Below are 20,138 nucleotides of genomic sequence, written 5' to 3'. Positions count from 1 at the left end.
CTCACTGCTCTGAGCACCCACTGCAGCACTGCTTTCCTTGGGCTCCAAGGGTGAATAGCTCCTGACCAGGCACCTCCTGCAAACGTTCAGGCACCCAAAAGTCGGCTCCACAGACAATTTCCAAGTGCACAAAGTTTTCTGGGTGGAAACAGGTGCCAATATATTCCTAGAATTGAGTTACTGCCTTCACATATTCTAAAATGTCACTCTCAGTACCTCCAAAAGCATTTTTAATCAGAAGCTCTGAAACTAATCTACAAAACATAATGAACTGCATTCCACAGCCACCTAGGACGCACTGACAGGACCCAGTGCTCTGTTCTGCAATTTTCTGCTATTTAAGAACTGATTCTAACACATTAAAATCAATTAAAGATTGCTACTGTTTCCACTGCACTCTGGAACAGCTCCATGCAGAATACAACCTGCTGAAGTGAAGGTTTGCTTTCAATAAACAGTTTCATGCAGAAAATAGGGGAAAAAAAGAGATTGTTCTACAGTGTCATCTTCTGGAATATGCTTGGCTATTTCAAAGACTTAAAAAGTAGCCCATTATGAATATTGGGCTGCACTGTCATCAATCAGCTTGCTCGCATCTGCAAAGCATTCACAAAAATAAAGCTGGTAATAGTGATGCTACTTGAGGAAATAGTCTCTCATATTGCAAAGTTATTCACACCAGAGCCGTCATTTTGAAGTTATTTTTGCGTGTTCTTTTAACAGTCATTTAAATTAAACAACTCTTCTACTACATTCACTGAAGTTGAAGAATACCAAAGAAAATATTCAAATTCAGCCAAATTTGTAAAAAATGGCATAGGAAGAAGAGATGGTAATTACTGCCATTGCTATGAAAAAAACCTGCTGAGATGGAGCCAATAATAATGAAATCCATTTAATAATCAAGAAGGCTGGGAAAAGAGTCTCTTCACATTTTCTTCCACTCTCATATTCAGCTCAGTGCTCCAGATTTACTACCAGGGCATGTCAGACCCTGAAATTCATGAAACAAAAGGTAGCGATTTCACACTTGGATAAAACCATTTGGAGTCAGGCTTTTCACATGGGCATTCTTTTATCACTAAAATTTCAAGCTTTGTTAAATTTCCCTCGTGATTGAAATGGCCTCTAGAAAAAGTGAGGAAGTTTAATGACTGCATGGTCCCTGCATAGGAGAGAGACATGGGCCTGTGTTGTCCCCAGCCAGCAGCAGGAGCTGTGATGAGCTGCCTGTGGGACAGGCAGTGGCATCTATTTCAGGAACTGTGCACTGTGTCAAGCCTGAAAAAAACCAGCAAACCCAAACAAAATGTTTGTATTTGCAGAAAAGCGCCCTGCCAGTGCCACTCTAACAAACACTGCCTGTGGCCAGGATACTTTGTCTGACATTCCTTTGCAGTCTCACTGCAGCAGCACCTACAACTCCCAGAGCTGAAAAAATGAAAACTCTGTTGGAAGGTGTGTATAGGGGTGTGTTTGTTTGTGAGTTGCTTGGGGGTTTTGGGGTTTTGGTGGTGGTTAGGTGGGGGTTTTTTGTAGAAGAACTGACAATGTAATGTCAAATGTTCCATGACCTTCCTAGTTTTCATCCTGACAGACCCCTCAGGTACAATAATAATTATCCCACTGTTGCAGATACATAAACAGTGGCATGGGGCATGTGACTCTGCCTGATTTCACAGTATCAGTTGTATGTAAACAAATCCACACTTCCTTGTCCAATATTCCTCCATCCACCCACCAGCCAATATGTCCTGTCTAAAGGAGTCTGGAGTACCCAGCCCAAACACATGATACTCCTACCAAATCTTTCAAATCAGGAAAAAGAAGAGAAAAATGTGACTTCTGGGCATCACTAGAGATGGGACCTGCAGCAATGAAAGAGAAGCAGACAGTGCTGAGTAAGAGGTGCTTGGAGACTGGCTCTGTCTTAAAATTGCAGCACACAAAAGATGGGAACAGAACCATAAACACCAGTAACAACATTGTGCCAATAGTGATGGTTTAAATAATGGAGCTCTGAGCAACCTGGTCTAGTGGAAGATGTCCCTGCCCATGGCAGGGGGTTGGAAATGAGGGAACTTTAAGGTCCCTTCAGCCCAAACCACCATTCCATGATTCTATAAGAGCACATCTAAACACCCCTGCATGCACCTATGTGTGTACCTACATAAATACATCTATTAAAACCAGTGTTTCCAACCTCGTAATGTTCCACCCGCCATGACTCTTCTCTGACTGAAGAGGCCACGACACTTATGGAAAGGTATCCAAAAATCCAGATATTCCCATATAGCTCTGAGCAACTCTGACCATCACCACAGCACCTGTCCACAGCAAACAGAAACGTGGCAACACGCACAAAACCTTAGGAGTTGTCCAAAACACAACTGTATTCACTGACCATAAAGAAGGATTTGTGTACTTAAAAGGCCATTTTCCTCAGCGGTATCATTTGGCCTCATCAAAGATGCAATTCATACTCACAGAATGACCATCCCCTGCCCACCAGAACACTGCTCCTGCATCTGTTTACTTGTACATATGTCGTATTACTGGTACTCTCTTAAATGCTTTAAATTCTCTATTTAATCTTCTGGGAAGTAAGCAATTAAAAAGCAAAGAACCAGAGGGCATTTCAAAGCTCTGTGTTCCATTATCTCAACCATCTCCATAAGCCTGGCCTGGCTTGCAACCCAGATTAGCCACAATAGCTGCTGCTCCCCAGTGGAACTGGCCCTGTCCCTCTCTCCAGTTCTGTGCTATTTTCTGCTGGCAGATTAAAGATAATGAGTGCAGACAGATACAGCTTTCGCTGCAACAGGAGCTGATGTGAGCGGCTTTGGAGGTGTTTCTCCCCTCCCAAGCCACCTGCCATCTGTTTCATCTACAAAAAAACCACGCCAAACCCAACCTCTGTTTTGTTAATGTTGCTTTGTATTAAACAGGCATCGCTGACTGAGGTCCTGTCATCCTCAGCGAGTGCTGGTTTAAGACCAGGAGCATGTTTCAAGGACAAGAAGAGCCAAAGTGGTTCTTGAACAACCTGGAGGGCAAGGAGAGACCGTGGCACGCACTTACTGGGACTGTCCAGCACCTTCTGCCATGTCCTTCATAAAAGCAGCAGCTTGAACAAGAGGATGGGGATATTTGCACATATTCTCAGTCGGAATTCATTTGGGTTTTTCCAATGGCTTCCATCACACTAGGTTCATTTGGATGCAGAAATAATCTAGCTGGGAATTCAAAGCTTCCTCTGCCTTTTCCACAACTGCAGCTACCAGACTTTTCAGGGAAAATCCACACAGAAGAATCTGCTGTCTTTCTTAAGAGAGAGCACTAGAAAACACTAGAAAAATACTTTTATTGGTGTCATGTCTGTTTGGATATTTTTTAAATTAAAAGGCTAAGAAAAACACTAGAAAAAAAAGAGAGAACTTGCACTGTTTACAACCTTCTGATAAAATTCATTACTCAACAAGGCCCATGCAGTCAGTTTACTACTCCCAGTCCTCTGGTCAATGTGCAATGATGATGAGCTCTCCTGGGGAAGGCTACCACAGATTTTCAGCACCTGAAACTGCAGGAGTATCCACCAGCTTCTCTCCACCTTTTCTGCACACGTTTTGCTTTTCAGAAAGAGCAAAGTTTTCATGTGTCTGACACCAGGGAGAGATCTGAAATGGTGCCTTCACTACAACATCTCCTGCCCCAGAATGAAGGGAAATTGAGGACAGAGGAAGGGGAGTGGGAAAGTCCCAAGGATAAGAACTCCTCTGCAGCAATCCTTCCATAAACACCTCCCACCCCCACTACAGTGGGAATGGGACAGATTTAAACACTAGGAGATTGTGTCTGACAATCCTGCAGCTCACCAGCTGCCTTCAAAACTAAGAGTATTTTTTACAGAAGAGAAAACATTACACGTAGGCTGTATCCTTTGACAGAAAAAAGCCCTCAATCTGCATCAACATCAGCTCCTGCACTTCCTTAGGGATCTTTCAAGGCAGACTACAAGGGTTGCCAGCATCTCCTCCTCTTTTACTGTTTGACTTTCCCACTAGAAATACTCCTCATTCTGCCTCTCTCCTCACCTTTTGCATCATGACTACTTTGAATTACACCCATCCTGCTTCCCCTTCCTTTTGCACTGCAAGCAAATCCTTCACCATTCCTAGCTCTCTGCCTTTTGCTTTGGAAAACCACTGTGCAAGGAAAGCTGAAATTATGGGAAGGCAGAGGAGCATCATGGCTGCAGAGGTTTATTCCTGAGAATTGTCTGGCTGCATTTAAGATAATCCCATCATTCCATCTGCATCCCACGCACTGGTGAAGCAACCCCATTTTCTAGTTCCAAGAAATTATGCATTCATTATGGAGGAAATTAACACCTCAAAGCAAACTATAATTAGGAATTCTTCAATTCAGTTTATGCTTTTTCAATTAGGCGCTCTATAATTTTAATCACGGGAGCATTAACATGTTTCCGGAATTTATATACCTGTAGTATAATTAAATCCTGAAATGCCTTAGTCTGCAACAGCAAAGCAGAGCTTGCTCATCTTGCCTTTTATTGTGTTTTTGTGTTATTATAGACACATCGAGGGGCATCTGCTTCTGTAAACATCTCCTGCCACGTGCAGCAGAGAAGGGCCCAGAAGAGCCTGGCCACTGCTCCTGAGGGGTGGACAATTGCCAGGGACTTGTGCTCAGACTCATCCCTTCTCATTTTAAGTGCCTTAAGGAGCTGCTTCAATTAAGTAAATCATCCTTGGTGATCCTTCAAAAAAGCCAAGGTCCTTCCTGTGGGCATCCCACCCCTGAGCAGCTGTGGCCCAGCTCAGTTCATTCCATCAAAGGGTCTGATCCAAAAGCTCTCACAGGCTTGGCACTGCATCTCCTGGAAGTCAGAGTTTCTGATTTTTAAAATCTTTCATGTTGTTTGTGATTACCCTTTCATTCTGTGACAACAGGGAAGGAGCACAGTGGCTCTGAGAGCTGTGAAGCAAAGAGATGTGTTGGGAAAAGAAACCCTCAAACTGGCAACCGTGGGTATTTTTTCCTGTCCCCTCATCTAACTGGCTGACAGGCTGATGTGAGGAAATGGCCATCAATTTGTGAATCTCAGCTTAAAGCTCAGAATTCATTAACCTGTTGGTTGCTGGAATTAAATCTGACAGTTTACATAGTCAGCATAAAAGATTGATGCAAAAACCCTCCTTTCCCCTACTCACTATCCTCAGGTCTTCATAACACTACAAAGTGTTAGCAGAAGCCTCCCTGTGGCACTAATAAAATGCTGCTTGACCCCAAAGAATTGGCTCCACGTGTAATTTGATTGTTAAAACATTACCATTCAAATAGACACCAATTTTATGCCTTTCCTCTCCCATTCCTGTCCCCTGCCAAAGCTCCCTGTGGAATGGTCAAAGATACAGCAGGTCACCCAGGCTCTGAAAATGGCTGTGGCTCTGAGAGATGGCAAAAGGCAGATTTGTGACCCTTTAGGGGACTAAGTCTCAACTGGACAGTGTGCTGATCCAGTAGGAAAATGCATTTCCTGTACCAGATGAGAAAATTGACCAAAAATGCCCTTTAGCCTCACTTTTTGGGGCTAACACCTGACTCTTCAGGGGAACTAAACAAAACCTTTAAACCCCTATTCAACTAATTCTGCCATGTTGCATAAAAGACTAAATATTCCTTCCTGATACTCTTGGTTGTACCTTACATACCTGTATCTCCATTTTGCTTTTCTCCTCATACAATAGGCAAAGCACCTCTAATAATAATAATTTCAAGTACACGATGCCTTTCACCCAAATTCTCATTTTCCTTCTCTTACATTCACACACTGTTAAAGAAAATGTAGATCTGGTTTATCTCTAAGAAGAAACTTCATTTACCTTCAAACTCTTAGCTAAATTGAAGGCAGAATGTCAGGAGGGAGAAACTCAGCTTGAATGATTTCAGAACAATATCCCTGAGGTATATTATAGGAGATGTTAATTAATACAGATAATTAGTCTTATAATATCAGAAGCCTAGATTGATAATCTCATTTCTCATTAAATACTACAAAATTAAAAGATCTAAAGTGACGGCTGCTTGCCCTGTATTCAATCAACCAACTCACGTGATGCAGACATTTAAATAGGAGCTTAGAAAAAGCAGAGCAGAAATTTCCTTTTCCAAGTACTAAGAACGTGCCTATCAAGGGAACCGAACTTTCTGAATTACCAAGGGCATGATAATTTCACCCTTAGCACCCTTTTTATTGTTTTGCTGCTCCTTTGCTCCTTCACTCCAGTTTGTATTTCCACGTACAAGGTACGCTGCGTGGGAGTTTTGAGAACAAGAAATTGCCACCCTTTTCTGGCATTAATGAATTAATTATCAGCATAAATGCCTGAGGCAGGCTCATGTGATGCCACTAAGAAGCTGCAAAGCAGAGATCTGAGCAGCACTGCTCCCTCTCTAGCAATCTACACACCGAAGTCACCATCGGCAAAACAAAACAAAAGCACCAGCAAATACTGTGAATTTATAGTTTCTCCACCACAGAATCAAGGTCACTGGGCTTGCAAACCACTCCTCTGTAAGAACTACTGTGCAGTAAAGGCAAAATCAGACTAAGGATGCCGGGGGAGGGATGCAGGAAAGGCAAGCTCAGGATGGACAGATAATGCCCAACATCACAGAAAATAAAGAATTACCTGGAGATTTAATTTCTGGCCTGTGGCTCCAAATTTTCTCCATTTTAACTCTGTTGCAGATACAAAGGCAAGTTTCAGCTACTTTCATTTCTCCAACATAAAATGGAAGCAACACCATGGCCCTTGCTCCCAGGAAAGTTTTACTCATTATTGCATATAGGATTATTTAAGCGCACAGATACATCCTACAGAATTTTTTCCTGGGAGAATAGCTTGAGCATAAAACAAGAAAAGAAACCCCACTATTCTTAGGTGTTCTGCTAAATAACACTACAGCTGTTTTCTCTTAATTTTTTTAGCATCATGTAGAACAAAAATTGCCTTTATTTCATGCTTGGAAGATCAAGAATCAAATAATAATACTCAAGTGTAACATGGGGCTTGGTCCATAGAAATTAATTTCTCCTTCTGGCTGGCTGTTGCTATGAAAATATTAATTTCACCTTTGCTCAGTACTTCTTAATATATTTTAAATATTTAAACTCTCTTCTCTTATTCAGATTTCCTTATTTCCTTTAAGATGTGCGTTAATAAACTGACCCATCTGTACCTGTGTGCTGGCAGCACACAAAAGAATATCACAGATTGTTTACTGACACACCTCTGAGAACTGCAGGAAGAGAGAGAGACTAAATTCATATTTCTCCAACAGAAAAATTTTGTATTTCCTGAACCCCACCCCAAAATAATTGCAGGCTCTTCTCCAATGTCCTTCTGCAGTGTCCTACAGCTCCCCCATGCAGAGCAGGGTATTGACAAGGTAATCACACCTAAGGGGAGCATTTATCTAAACTCTGAAATCCTCAGAACTCAAATATGCTCTGGAAATTTGATTTGCTCCATAACAGTAGCATAGGTAGATGGATAGAACCAACTGCGTGCTAATAAAGCAGATGGACTTTCAAACATCCAACACACAAAAACCAGCCCGGTGGACATGTCCTGCAGGCAAAACCCCTCACAGCGGTATTTCCAAGCTGAGAGTGGGATATAAATTCTCAAATAGAGGTCTAAAGATGTCATATGTGAATAATCTATGAAGGACTAACTCAGCCCTCTTGACAGTAACAGATTCAAAGGCAGAAATATCCTCAAAATCACACTGGAGCTTTTCAGGAAAGAGTTGAGGAGTAAAGATTGAGAACACTTGCATTCTTCCTTCCTCTTGTGAATGTATTATAGATGAATGTCAGCCTCCAGCAAATCAATCATAGCACCATTCACAGGGTTTAGATTGATATAAGAACACCTAAAAGTTATTTTTAAAGGGCAGTGTGGAGTCAAACTCTGCAGGTTATACCACGAAAAATAACAGCAAAAATGAAACGCCTGTGCCACAAGGGAGAATATTTCTGCTTGCTGAGGCTTCACCTTTCTTTTGGCAATAGGACAAAATAGATCAAAGAATATCTAAGTTTATATTAATCCTATTAGATTGCATGAAAGAATCCTCATTGTTATCTATAGATCATTAACAACGCCGAGTTAATGATTGTTACTTTTATAAACAGCCACACAAATTATTTATCATCAGCACTGGGGAACATCAGAAGGGTCTTAATGCTGAAGGTGACTTTGGATTTGGTGTACCTGCATTTCAGATGAATGAAAATACAATTAATCTTATCTTAAATATCCTTCGGTATTATTCCGAAGATGTTCTTGCAGCCCATGCTCCACCTCTGTGCAAGAGTAGAATGAAATACCTCAAGACCAAGTACAAATATTACCTTACAGTCACACCCCTACATGTTCTCCATCTCCCCATCCCCTGAACAGAAGAGGAAATAGTAGAAAAATTACTGCCTATTAATTGTTTTTCATCTTCACAGTTTGGAAGGACTACAATAAAAACTGGAGAATTGCAGAGCAGAAATTGTCAGGTTGGTGGGATAAGGGGTCAACCTACTGCTGCCCAGAGAAAGCTCTGAACAGCAGAGTTTTTGTAAGATGGTGTGAGGAAGATCTACTTCAGATTCCTTTCAGGATCTGTTTCAGCCCCATCTGAAGCAGGCTGGGAGATGAAGGATCAGCGTGCAAGGGGGAAGGGATCGAGGAAAGCACAGTCACATCCACCAGGGAGGCCAGGAGAAGGCACCCCACCAGGATTTACATTGTACAGGATCCTCTGCACCATCTCACTGCTGTGCTCAGTCCTTTGTCTCAAATCTCTGCTTGCCTCAACGCCTTCAGCACCTGGACAGAGCATGGCATCACACTAAGAAGGAATTAATAACAGACAGATACACCCCACACAACCAAAAGGTAGAACACCTCACCAGACAACAGCAAAGAGGATACATTTGATCTCAGCTGAATGACTAAAACACAATGAGGAGGAAAAACCACCTCATTCTTGTGTGTTAAGGGTGCCACAAGCAGCTCACAATATGTTATTCATGTGTTATTCTTTTGATCTCCCTCTGAGGGAATGGGACCTGCTTCTGGAAATGGTATTTTGAGTGAATTTCAAAAATTGGGCAGTGTGCAGAACAGACTGAAAGAAAAGGGAAGAGGTTGGGAAAATTGAAGCTTGAAATAATTGGGTGTATTAAGGTTAGCCTAAGAACAGTCTGGATGGTTGTCCAGAGGAAGGTATTCCCACATTCTGAGCCTGTCAGAGTTAATAAACAGCTAAAACTCTCCCCAAGACTCCCTCCCCCTTACTACCCCTGCCCTTCTGTTTTTCTTGCACACATCTGTAAGTCAATGAAATGGACTCATTATAGGAAATAATTTTATCACTTAGATGTGGCATGCACTCTCCGCAAACGTGTGTAATAGGCTACAATGCAATTAGAGAAATCAGAACGAAAATTTACAAAAAATCTCTACCAATTTTATGTACAGATGCATTTGCTGGAAAAGGCATTATTCACTGAGTGCAGTTAAAGTGCAGTAAATTGACTTTGAGAAAAATCACAAGACTTTTCAATAAAAAGACAAAATAGCAACACTGCTAAGACAGCAGGTGGTAAAATGAGATACAGGAATGTTCCCCCATACGAAGAAATAAAACAAAACAAAGCTGTGTGATTTTACTGCTCTTTTCCAGCAGAAGAACATCCCTAAAGGACTCAGGAAACAGGCTCCTAAATCTGCTCATATGGAGTGCCAGAGATTGAAAGGCAAACTTTGAGACACATTACTCAGAAACACTAGAAAAGGGATGGTGCTTAGTCTTAAAAGAACAGATTTTTTTTTTTTTTTTTTGAGCCTGTCAATGTAATTTGGGGCCAAGCCACAACACAGTTGGGAGACCACCAGCTGACACAGGATCTTTAATTAAATCCAGTAGTTTGCATCCGGAGCAATTTGTTCCTGAATACTTAGTGGGCATCCTTCAAAAGCAGTAAGAACCTGTCAGTGGCACACAGAAACCCAAGCATTATGAAAGAAGGAACTGTGGTGTATTTAAGGTAACACCCATGGGAAAAACTTGGAGAGTCTCTTGTGAAAACTGGAGGTAAAAGCTTGAAGATCCCACAGGGAGGTAATGGATACCTGCTAGACCCCTCTACAAGGCAGGACCCACTGTTTTTGTGAGTGACTCCGATTGCTGCTGTCAGCAGAGGAGCCTGGCAGGATGAGTGGCAGGATGAAGGAGCAGCTGGCACTTCTGCCAGCAGCAGATAAGGCAGTGTGGGCTCAGAAGGGAAATTTGTTCATCTGTGCTGGTGCCTTGCACCAAACATAAATTCCCTGAGGTGGAACAGAGTGATGAGAGAACTCGAAGTCAGGGAGCAACTGGCAGGTGAGTATCCCACATCAGCATCTCAGCGTTCAGAGCAGGACCCAGCTCAGAGAGGCAGCAATGTTGCTATTCCCTGGGTGCCTGGGCAGCTCCCTGCCCCTCAGTGACCAGGGAAGGGATGGCACCCCTGTACTTGGTGCTGGTGAGGTCGCACCTTGAGTCCTGTGTCCCATTCTGGCCCCTCACTGCAAGAAAGACTTTGAAGGGCTGGAGTGTGTCCAGAGAAGGGAATGGAGCTGGGGGAAGGGGCTGGAGGGTCAGTCATGTGAGGAGCCACTGGAGTTGTTTAACCTGGAGAAAAAGAGGCTTGGGGGACCTTCTGGCTCTCTGAAACTCCCTGACAGGAGGGGGCAGCCAAGTCAGGGTTGGGCTCTGCTCCAAGGGAACAAGGGACAGGACAAGAAGAAATGGTCTCAAGCTGTGCCAGGGGAGGTTCAGGTTGGACGTCAGGAGGAATTTCTTCACAGCAAGGGTGGTCAGGCATCGGAAGGGGCTGCCCACAGTAGTGGTGGGGTCACCATCCCTGGAGGTGTTCCAAGAAATTACTGAAGATGGCACTCAGTGCTCTGGGCTGGTTGACAAGGTGGTGAGTGGTAAAAGGTTGGACTTGAAGGTCTTGGAGGTCTTTTCCAACCTTAATGATTCTGTGCTCTGTAAATCCTCTACTCTGCAGCAGGACCTGCTCATCTACGTTAGCAAAGCCTTGCTAAACCAGAATTCCTTTTTCCTGGACTAAATTACTGCCTCACTGCACAGCCAGCCCAGCAGCACAGCTGGAGAAGTGTTAAATCCAGAAACTGAGCAGAAACACCCACAAGCATTAAGCACACTGCAGGCATTCCTGCAAGAGTTACCAGCAGGCCTTGGTCACCATGGAAGAGAGGGCAGGATGGAGCCCTGGAGCCTCCTCCACCCTCACGTGGGGATTCTCAGTACCCAGCTCCACATCCCGCTGCACTCCAGCACTGCAGAGGCATTTGAAGTGATGCTGGGAGGGTAATAATCCCAAGAGTGCCAGCAGCAATCCTTCCTGGAGGTTAACAGCGGGAGGCAAGGAGGCTGAAGCATTCATGAAAGGAGACTGTGAAAGGCAGAATCAACAGCTGAGCTGGCCTTTTAGTCAGCACTTGCTTTCAGCAGCTCCATTATCAGAGGAGAATGAGAGAGGAGTGAGGGAAGCCTGGGGAGGAAGGAGAAAGAGGGAAGTGTGAAAAGAAAAGACAAAACACCTACCTGACAGGTGCTCCCCGGGACTGAGCAGGCTTCAGCATGACAGTGATGGTGGTGTCAGTCTCGTTGAGGGGAGAGTCCGTGTCGTACTCCGGCATGGACGGTGCTGCAGCAGAACAAAGACAACATGCTCATTATGCACCAGCTACTGCTTTTGGTAGTGATGGCAACATTATATTCACATTTCTCAAACAAAATATCAAAATACTTCCCAGTGTTATGACCAGAATGACCAAAACTGCTTAAATATTTGTGCACTCTTTTTCCATTCCAATTTAATGGGAATCGGACAATCTTCAAGCTGGCTTTAAAAATCCTGTCTTGAATCATTAATCCTTTGAGATGGGATCATTCCTTCAGTTTTAAAGGTGAGGAAAGAAAACTGCATAGACATTATAAAAAACCCCAAAGTATTAGGATGAGTGAATAAATGGTAGAGTTAACAAAAGCACTCCTGAATCCTGAATCTTGTTCCCTGTTCTGGTCAGTGGATTAGTCCTCTCACATGTTAAGATTTTTTAATATACAGACTTAAGCTGTGTCCCCTTGATTAGCTGGAGGGTGTGCTAAGAAGCACAGCAGATGAAAAGAGAGGAGCACAAACTAGCTCCCAAACCCAGGACATTTCACCCCGGTGCTTTAGTGCTGCTGACTCAACAGGCAGCTGCAGAGATCAGTGCCACCCCTGGGCAGTGCCCAGCCATGGCATCCCCATCTCTGATGTGTTTCCCCAAGCAATACAGAAACCCACCGAATAAAAACCCACTCAGCCAAACTCTTGTTTCTCCTTCTGCTTTGTTATCTTCTCTTAGGACCATTCCATGAAAGTAGGACAGCTTTCCTTAGGAAATTTATTTTACTTATTACATCACATCTTCCTTCCCCAGGAGCAGGCATCTGCTTGGGACAAGTTTTATTGCTGAAGACCTGAAGGGATCCTGAGGTCAGAGCAGCACCAAATTTGTTCCAAAGATGCAGGTTTTGCTGGAATAACTTTAAAGTATAAAGCAAACAGAAGAATTCACACAGTAGTTCATCTGTAGCCCACAAGGGCAAGCTGCATTGTGGGGGATCCCATATTTAATCCTCTCATAGTGATTTCCACTGTAATCCTGTTTACAATCAGGATTTTTATCTAAATGCCTGGAAACTGTCAAGAATGGGGGCTGCTATTATCAGCTCAGCTGCTGGCTTCCCTGTCAATAAGCTGGGAATACGTTCAGAATGAATGTCAACAGCTTAAGAAGGATTTCTCTGGAACAAGGTGCTCTGCATCAAGGGGAAGCAGTGACTCATTGAAAGGAGACTCGTCACCAGTGGTCTTCTACACCAGAGATCACTGGAGATGCCAGAGATCACAGAATGGTTTGGGTTGGAAGAGGTCTTAAAGATCATGCAGTTCCAACCCCCTGCCCTGGGCAGGGACATGTTCCACCAGCCCAGGTTGCTCCAAGCCCTCTCCAAACTGGACTTGGGCACTTCCAGGGATGGGGCAGCCACAGCTTCTCTGGGCACCCTGTGCCAGGGCCTCCCCACCCTCACAGGGAAGGATTTCTTCCTAACATCCAACCTAACCCTGCCCTCTTTCATGTTAAAACCATTCCCCCTTGTCCTGTCCCTCTGGGCCCTTGTCCCAAGTCCCTCTCCAGCTCCCTTGCAGCCCCTTTAGGCACTACTGTAGAAGGCTACAATAAGGTCACCCCAGAGCCTTCTCCAGGTGAGCACTCCCAGCTCTCCCAGCCTGGCTCCAGAGCAGAGGGGCTCCAGCCCCCAGAGCATCTCTGTGGCCTCCTCTGCACTTGATCCAACAGCTCCATGTCCTTCCTGTGCTGAGGACCCCAGAGCTGCTTTCAGTGCTCCAGGTGAGGTCTCGTGAGGGCAGAGGAGAGGAGAAAAATCCCCTCTCTCGACCTGCTGGCCACGATGGCACAGCAGGAATTGCTGAGCCCCTGCTCTGGCCAGGGGACGGTGCTACAGCACAGCTTAGTGCACCCACACAAACAAATCCACTCACACACTGCTACAGCACAGGTGTCTGCCCGTTTGAAAAAAAAAAATACAGCCTCACAAGGACATTCCTGTCAGTGCAAAAATCCTTCTTCTCCCTAATAACCTCGTGGCTGCCTCTTAGAGCAAGTTTAATGGTAATTTTCAGATTATTTGGCAAATGTATCAAAAACTTGACCACGCAATGAGATAATCCAATGTCAGAGACTACCCAAGTGCTTGCATGGAGTTTGTTACCACCTATTGAGAGCCAGATATTTGGAAGATGGGGGGGTAAAAAGTCAATAAACCAAGCTCAGTGTGCATATAGTTGGTCCTCATGCAGACTGCTAACACAATTTGAGCACTCATGGGTTAATAAAATGCAAAGAAATGGAATCAGAGGGGAAAAGCCCCCAAACCATTGCTGTGGTTTTTTATTTCTCTGGTTGCAAGGGAATAAAGTGCACACTGTGCTGCCCCTTCACAGCAGGGCTGCAGAAACCCCAACAGCTTGTGGAGCTGTTTGGACACTTAATGGCTTTTACTTCAAGTGATTTGGGGCTTTAGTGCTAAATGTGAAAGGTCCAACCCCTGAGCAGAGGGAAGGGATACACTTTGCTTCCTTAAAATTTACCCTGTCACTTATGGCTCACAACTTGCTATTATTAACCGATTTTGAAACAGGGCAGTGGAAAAATCTATACTGTAGTGCACTCTTTTCTACAGTAACCAGCCATAATTTCAAGCTATACCAGAGCCCTGAATGTTCCAGATGTTTATTTTGACTTTACTGAAAAAATAGTTAAAATAGTGCAAAAAATGACAGCTTTTCTCTCTGTTAGAGAGCCTATTTTAGTGCTATCAACTAAATATTAAAATCCACGTTTATCTGCCCAATACCACCACTACCAACCCTTTATCCATATATTTTTAGCCTGTTTCCTCTTTTTTTTTTTCACACCTTCCCTTTGCCATGCCTCCTTATTTTAGTGCCTTTCATATTCTTGTCTGCCTCAAGCCCTCCCTCTGCTCTTACTCATAAAAAACCCCAAGGAAAACAGCTTTCCTCCTTTATTTTTAGTCTCTTTGCACTATTAATTCCAATACTTCATTACATCCATTTTGGTACATCCTGAAAATAAAAACCACATTATGGAAGGAGCTTCCCCAGCCAGGCAGATAATGCTAACAATAATTACTGTAGGGGTAGTTCATTTGTAGAACTAATGATGATTCTCATTTAAAATGCTCCACAGATATCCAGGGATATTTAGGGCACCCACAAATTAACCCCTGTAATTGTAACCCAAATAAACAAAGGTTTGTGGCTGTTTCAAAACTCTGCCCTATGAAACTTGGGACAGACATTAAGCTGAGTATTTTTTATAATTTTATGCATCAGCTTTGAGTCTAAGGAACAAATCCCTAGAAAGTTTGATTTTTTTCTTCTTCTCCAAAGCAGTACCTGAAATCTTAGTTGCAATCCGGGTGGTGATGGGCGGCCCAAAGCCCTTGACTGTGCTGGCTTTGATGGTGAATGAATAGGTAGTGCCTGGGTATAATCCCACAAAGAGGTGATGGGTTTCATTCCTCAGCTTGAAGACTTTCCCTCTTTGGCTGGACAGGTCGGCACTGGGATCCAGAGACCCAACAGCTTTGTATGTGATCTGCAAACGAAGAACAAGGAAAAGGAGGTGATGAGGGGCCTTCTGCACCTGGCTTCTCTCTGCTGCCCTGTTTTCTCACCTCTTGAGGCTCAGTTGCAAACACAAGGACAGGTATTATTTCAGGATTATTTCAGTATCTCCCATGAGCGGTTTCATATTTGGGTGCTGTCAAACAAACATGACAATTTTTCCAAGGCTTTACTTAGGGAAAAACTAATTTCCTCTCTCTGCTAAAGCCTCAGCATGTGCTGGTTTACAACAAAAGATGCAAAGAATTGCTTTTTGTTCCCAAGCTCAGAACTTCTGTAGTCAAACCAGAGCACACAGCACACCCGGCAGGATTTTCATGAGAATCACCCATGCAAGCCCCCACAGCTTATGAAAACCCTTGGTGCAAACATGGATATATTTCCTTTTGGCAAACCATATCCTCAAAAGGCAGCTGAAAACAATGGCAGCCTTTTTATGACAACAAAAGCTTTGGAAGTCTTTTCCTGTGCTACAGAGAATAGGCTGAAATGAAACGATATGTTTAAATGAAATAAATATCATTACGTCTTTAGACAAAAGCCCTTTTCTCTGTGGAAAGCAGCTCCTGCCATCCTTTCCCACCCCTCATTCTGAGCCTCAGAGTGCTGGTTTACACGTGGTGCAATGCCTGGTTGACACCTGGGATAAACCAGGAGGGTTCCAGACCTGGAGGGGCCTGAGTACACCTGGCGCTGGTGCCAGCACACCTTGAAACCTGCTCGAGCTCAGCCTGCTCATCCATGGCAGCCCTCCTGATATACAGACACTTGCAAGGAAAACTCATGACTTATTTACCAGCCAATTCCTTGCCTGAGTTCCAAATTCAATCCCAAGGCAGCTCAATTTCAATAGAGCTGTCAATATAATGGACCGTGCTCTGCTGCTCTCCTAACCTTTCTTGATATTATGGGATCCTCACTTATTTGTAATGAAACACTATGAATAAATCAATGTATGTTAATACATGAAGTCTTCAATTTTTTATTAAGGTCTCCACAAGAATCTAATTCCCAGCTTTTCTGAAAGAGCCTTTGAAAATCTTTAAGCCCCTTGCTTTATGACAGGTGGAAAATGTTGCATTTTGAGGAAAAATAAATACCCAGTGTTTAAAGAAGGAGGCTTTAATAATAACAGGATAAATAAAGAGACTGAGACTGATGTTACTGACACCAGAGAAGGGTGAGGGCATGTGAATCCTGTTATTTGGACAGAGAAGAACAATTTAGACAGAGCTGACACCCAAGATAAGGCAGCGTAACAGAGAAGGGGCATGAATTACAACAGCAACAAAAAAGTACAGAAGCAAAACTCTCAGAAGAATTATAATTAGACAGCTTGTAGGTGGTTTCATTGAAAACCAGCTAATTTTTCCAGGAATTACAACCTGGTTTTAAATTTTTATTACATGCCAGACATCTGAGAAAGAGACACATCTGAGCATAATGGTTCTTAAAATAAACAAAAAATTAAAAACAGGAGGAAATTCTCTACACCCACTGCTTTTCCTTCAGGGAGTCAAGAACCAGCATGGCATAGGACAGTATTTTGAGAGTTCTTATTGCATCAACGCACTTCAAAACAAGGGAATATGTAAAAAGACCATTGGAATCAAATTGAGAAACAAATACTTAAATCAAGACATTTGACCCTGTCCATGCCCAAGCTAAAATCCAGAAAGAAAAATGCATTTAATTTAATGTTATGTAGGGATGGGCCAGTGCAATCTCATATGCTCTACTTCCAGAGCTAGAGAAATAGCAATTCTATAAAACTACAAAGGGAAATCAGCAAAATAGGAATTGGGGAAAAAGAAAGGGAACTTCCTACACCTGGGACACTGAACAGCACATTCACAGGATGCCCAGGCCAGGCAGTGGCCTTTGCAAAATCAATGGCATTTATTTTCAAGCACATTATACAGAAGGCTATAAACACAAGAGCAAGATGCACTTGTCCTTGATCTCCATCCAAGATGCACTTGTCCTTGATCTCCATCCATATGAATAAATGTATTCAGCTACTTCAGCAGTTCTAAAATCACTATAGAAACAGTTATTTTTCCTTATTTAAAAAAAAAAAAAAAAACTCAGAAAACCCTATCCCCTTAAGGCAAAAAGAGCTAGAAAAGCTTTCAAGAAGAAAAAAACAACTGAAGAAGAAACCAACTCACTGATTTTAAAAAACAAACACACCAACCCAATCTGCTGTTGACTACAGTGAAGAACAAGGGACCTTAAAACAACCTGGGTCAACTCACAAGAAGCAGGGAAGGAGGAAACAGCACTTGAGAGAATGTCCCCAATTTGATATCGTAATGTAGGTCAATTTTCAAAGCAACTGCTCACTCAAATCAGACTTTGGTATTTCCCAAGACTCTTTTCAGGCTATGTAAACTCCAGCAGAGAGACCTATGGCACAGCCAAATGTGAGTTTACTTTTTCTGCAGCCGAGTCTCTTTCCAGTAGAATTGGACCCTGTTAAACCAGGTGATGTGAGGACATTCAGAGGAAGCCACCCTTGTCCCCAAAACAGAACATTTGACTCTAACACATGAACAGTACCTGGATGCAGCACAGAGAACAGAAACACAACAGAGCAAAGCTGTGCCTGTGTCCAGCTTCACCCAGTCCACCAGCAGGAATATTTAAGGCCTGGTAAGTGCAAATGGTGCAGATACAGCAGCCAGTTCTTGCTCTCATCAGGGTCGAGCTCTTCTCTGCTCCCCACAAGGAGGGCTCTGAATGACTGGAGTGGGCAGGAAAGTGCACACAGACGCTGCCAGGAGCCCTGGGCTGTGTGCCCACCTCTGGCAGGACTCTCCTCACCACCACGAGGAGCTGATGTTCTCTGAGTCTCCAGGCTGCCATGTGTAAAACAAGGGCTGTTTCACTCCTTTACACAAACATTTGTGTGGCTGAGAAATCTGTGGTTTTCTGTAATTGCTGAGTGTTGCTGGTTAAGCAGCCAAACCCCAGGTGAACCAGAGGAAGTGGCCCTGGAAACAGAGCTGTCCATTTGGAAAACCAGGCAAACTCTTCCAGCTCAGGAAAAAAACCAAAACCCAACCATTTTTCTCTTCCAAGTGAGCTACCTGCTGTTTCTTAGCTATTAGTGCTGCCCTGAGTGTGGATTAACATCTGAGAGCTCTGTTTCAGCCTTATTCCTCTCTGGACCTCCAGGCACAGCGACAGCAGCTGCCACTTCAGCTGCAGCCACAGCTGCCCTTGCCAGCAGCGTGTCCTGGGGCTGGCCTGGCACACATCCCTGCTCTGCCAGGCTCTGCATCCCTCCTCACTGCCAGCATCAGCTCCAGGGGCTGAACTCAGTGGGATTTCCCCGCTGGAATATCTGAGAAGTGCCACACACACGGGTTTGTGTGGATCCATGGCCCTGGGTCGGAAGATTCCTCCTCCAGAAATCAAGATATCATTTTTATGCTCATTTTCATGTATAAATGTGTCCTCCACCAAATTATAGCCTGGTAAAAGGAGGGCATCAAAAAAGTTTCCAGTCTTCTTAACTGATTTAAACTCAATTTTCTGAAGCAAGAGAAATTTCAGGGAATCAGAGAGTGAAAAATTTTCAAGAAACCGTGGAAATTTCCAACTCTGGAGTAATTTATAAAAGCACAAAAATGTGTCTGGAGAAGAAATATGGCACTTCCCTGGAACAAGAAGGATGCTGGAAAAAACACCTGTCTTGTGGTTTGTATGCTGAATATTTATCTTAATTTCTTGTTCCAAGTGTCAAAGCATTTCATTACAAAACAAACAAGAGCTTCTAATCTAAAAAAATGAGATGACTCAATCGCTTGAAAGCAGCTGTTCTAAATTATTTTTAAATAATCTATTTTAAAGACAAGCTGAGCCATCTAATACTTCTGTATTCTCAAAAAAAAAAAAAAAAGAAACAATATTATTAATTTTAAAGTTTCAAAGCATAGACAGAAAACAAACAGAAAAATACCCAAAAATATATTTTAAACTTTAATTCTGATTGGAAATATTGAAAATACTTATTTGCATTCTGATGCAGAATAAATGCATATACAAAGATGAGGAAATTTCTCACAAGACTGAAACTCTATGGTTTTTAACCACCTTCCTGATCTCCTCTGCAGGCCAGGCACTGTCCTAAGTGGAAAGTTGTCTTTGCTCTGCAAACTGGAATGTCTGTCCAGGGTTTCCATAGGGAATGGAGAGTTTGCACATCAGCTCCAGGGGAACTCGATGCTCCCAAGGAAAATTTTAGTGGCCAACACTGCTGTGGTTCTAAACCCAGCAAAATTAGGCAAAGAAATACACATTAATAAATCCTAAATCTTCCTTGGAACCTCTCTCACTGAGGTAATTAAATGCTTCTCATACAGAAGCAATAAAAGCAGTAAATTTGGTAAAACCAGAAAATCAAATGGTGAAGGAACTCAGAAAAATAAAGAACAGCAATTTTCCCACCAGCACAAGAGGGGCAGAACACTGAGCCTGGGGTCCTCCCAGCTGCACAGGAGTGATGGATTCATGAGGTCTCAGATGCTGAAATCCCTGGTCAACTGTGCAAAATTTGGCTACATGAGTCCAAAGTCTTTGTTAAACGTAAAACAGGTCAACAGAAGCAGTTTGAGTCTACTGGAAACTATCAAAAAAGGCTTTCTATGTTTAATGTCCAGGTGTTCAGTGATGTATAACTGCTGTGGTAGACTGGAGAACAAAATAAGAAAAGATCAGCATAAAGAAGTAGGCTGGTGAGCAAGTT

At 43.2% G+C, this 20,138-nt stretch overlaps 1 protein-coding gene across 1 annotated transcript in view; it reads right to left on the bottom strand.

Annotated features, from left to right (window-relative positions):
• Nucleotides 1-20,138, bottom strand: part of PTPRT (protein tyrosine phosphatase receptor type T) — a gene marked incomplete at both ends in the record, with an annotated part of 423,019 nt that overhangs the window by 97,039 nt on the left and 305,842 nt on the right. Inside the window, 2 exons of the mRNA XM_082292624.1 lie at nucleotides 11,704-11,806; nucleotides 15,155-15,356. Of these exons, the coding sequence (XP_082148750.1) occupies nucleotides 11,704-11,806; nucleotides 15,155-15,356 (305 nt within the window). The remainder of the gene's footprint in view (nucleotides 1-11,703; nucleotides 11,807-15,154; nucleotides 15,357-20,138) is intronic.

Source organism: Coloeus monedula, assembly GCF_965178545.1.
Source record: "Coloeus monedula genome assembly, chromosome: 17".
Classification (NCBI taxonomy): domain Eukaryota; kingdom Metazoa; phylum Chordata; class Aves; order Passeriformes; family Corvidae; genus Coloeus; species Coloeus monedula.
This window is presented reverse-complemented; position numbering and strand designations above follow the sequence as displayed.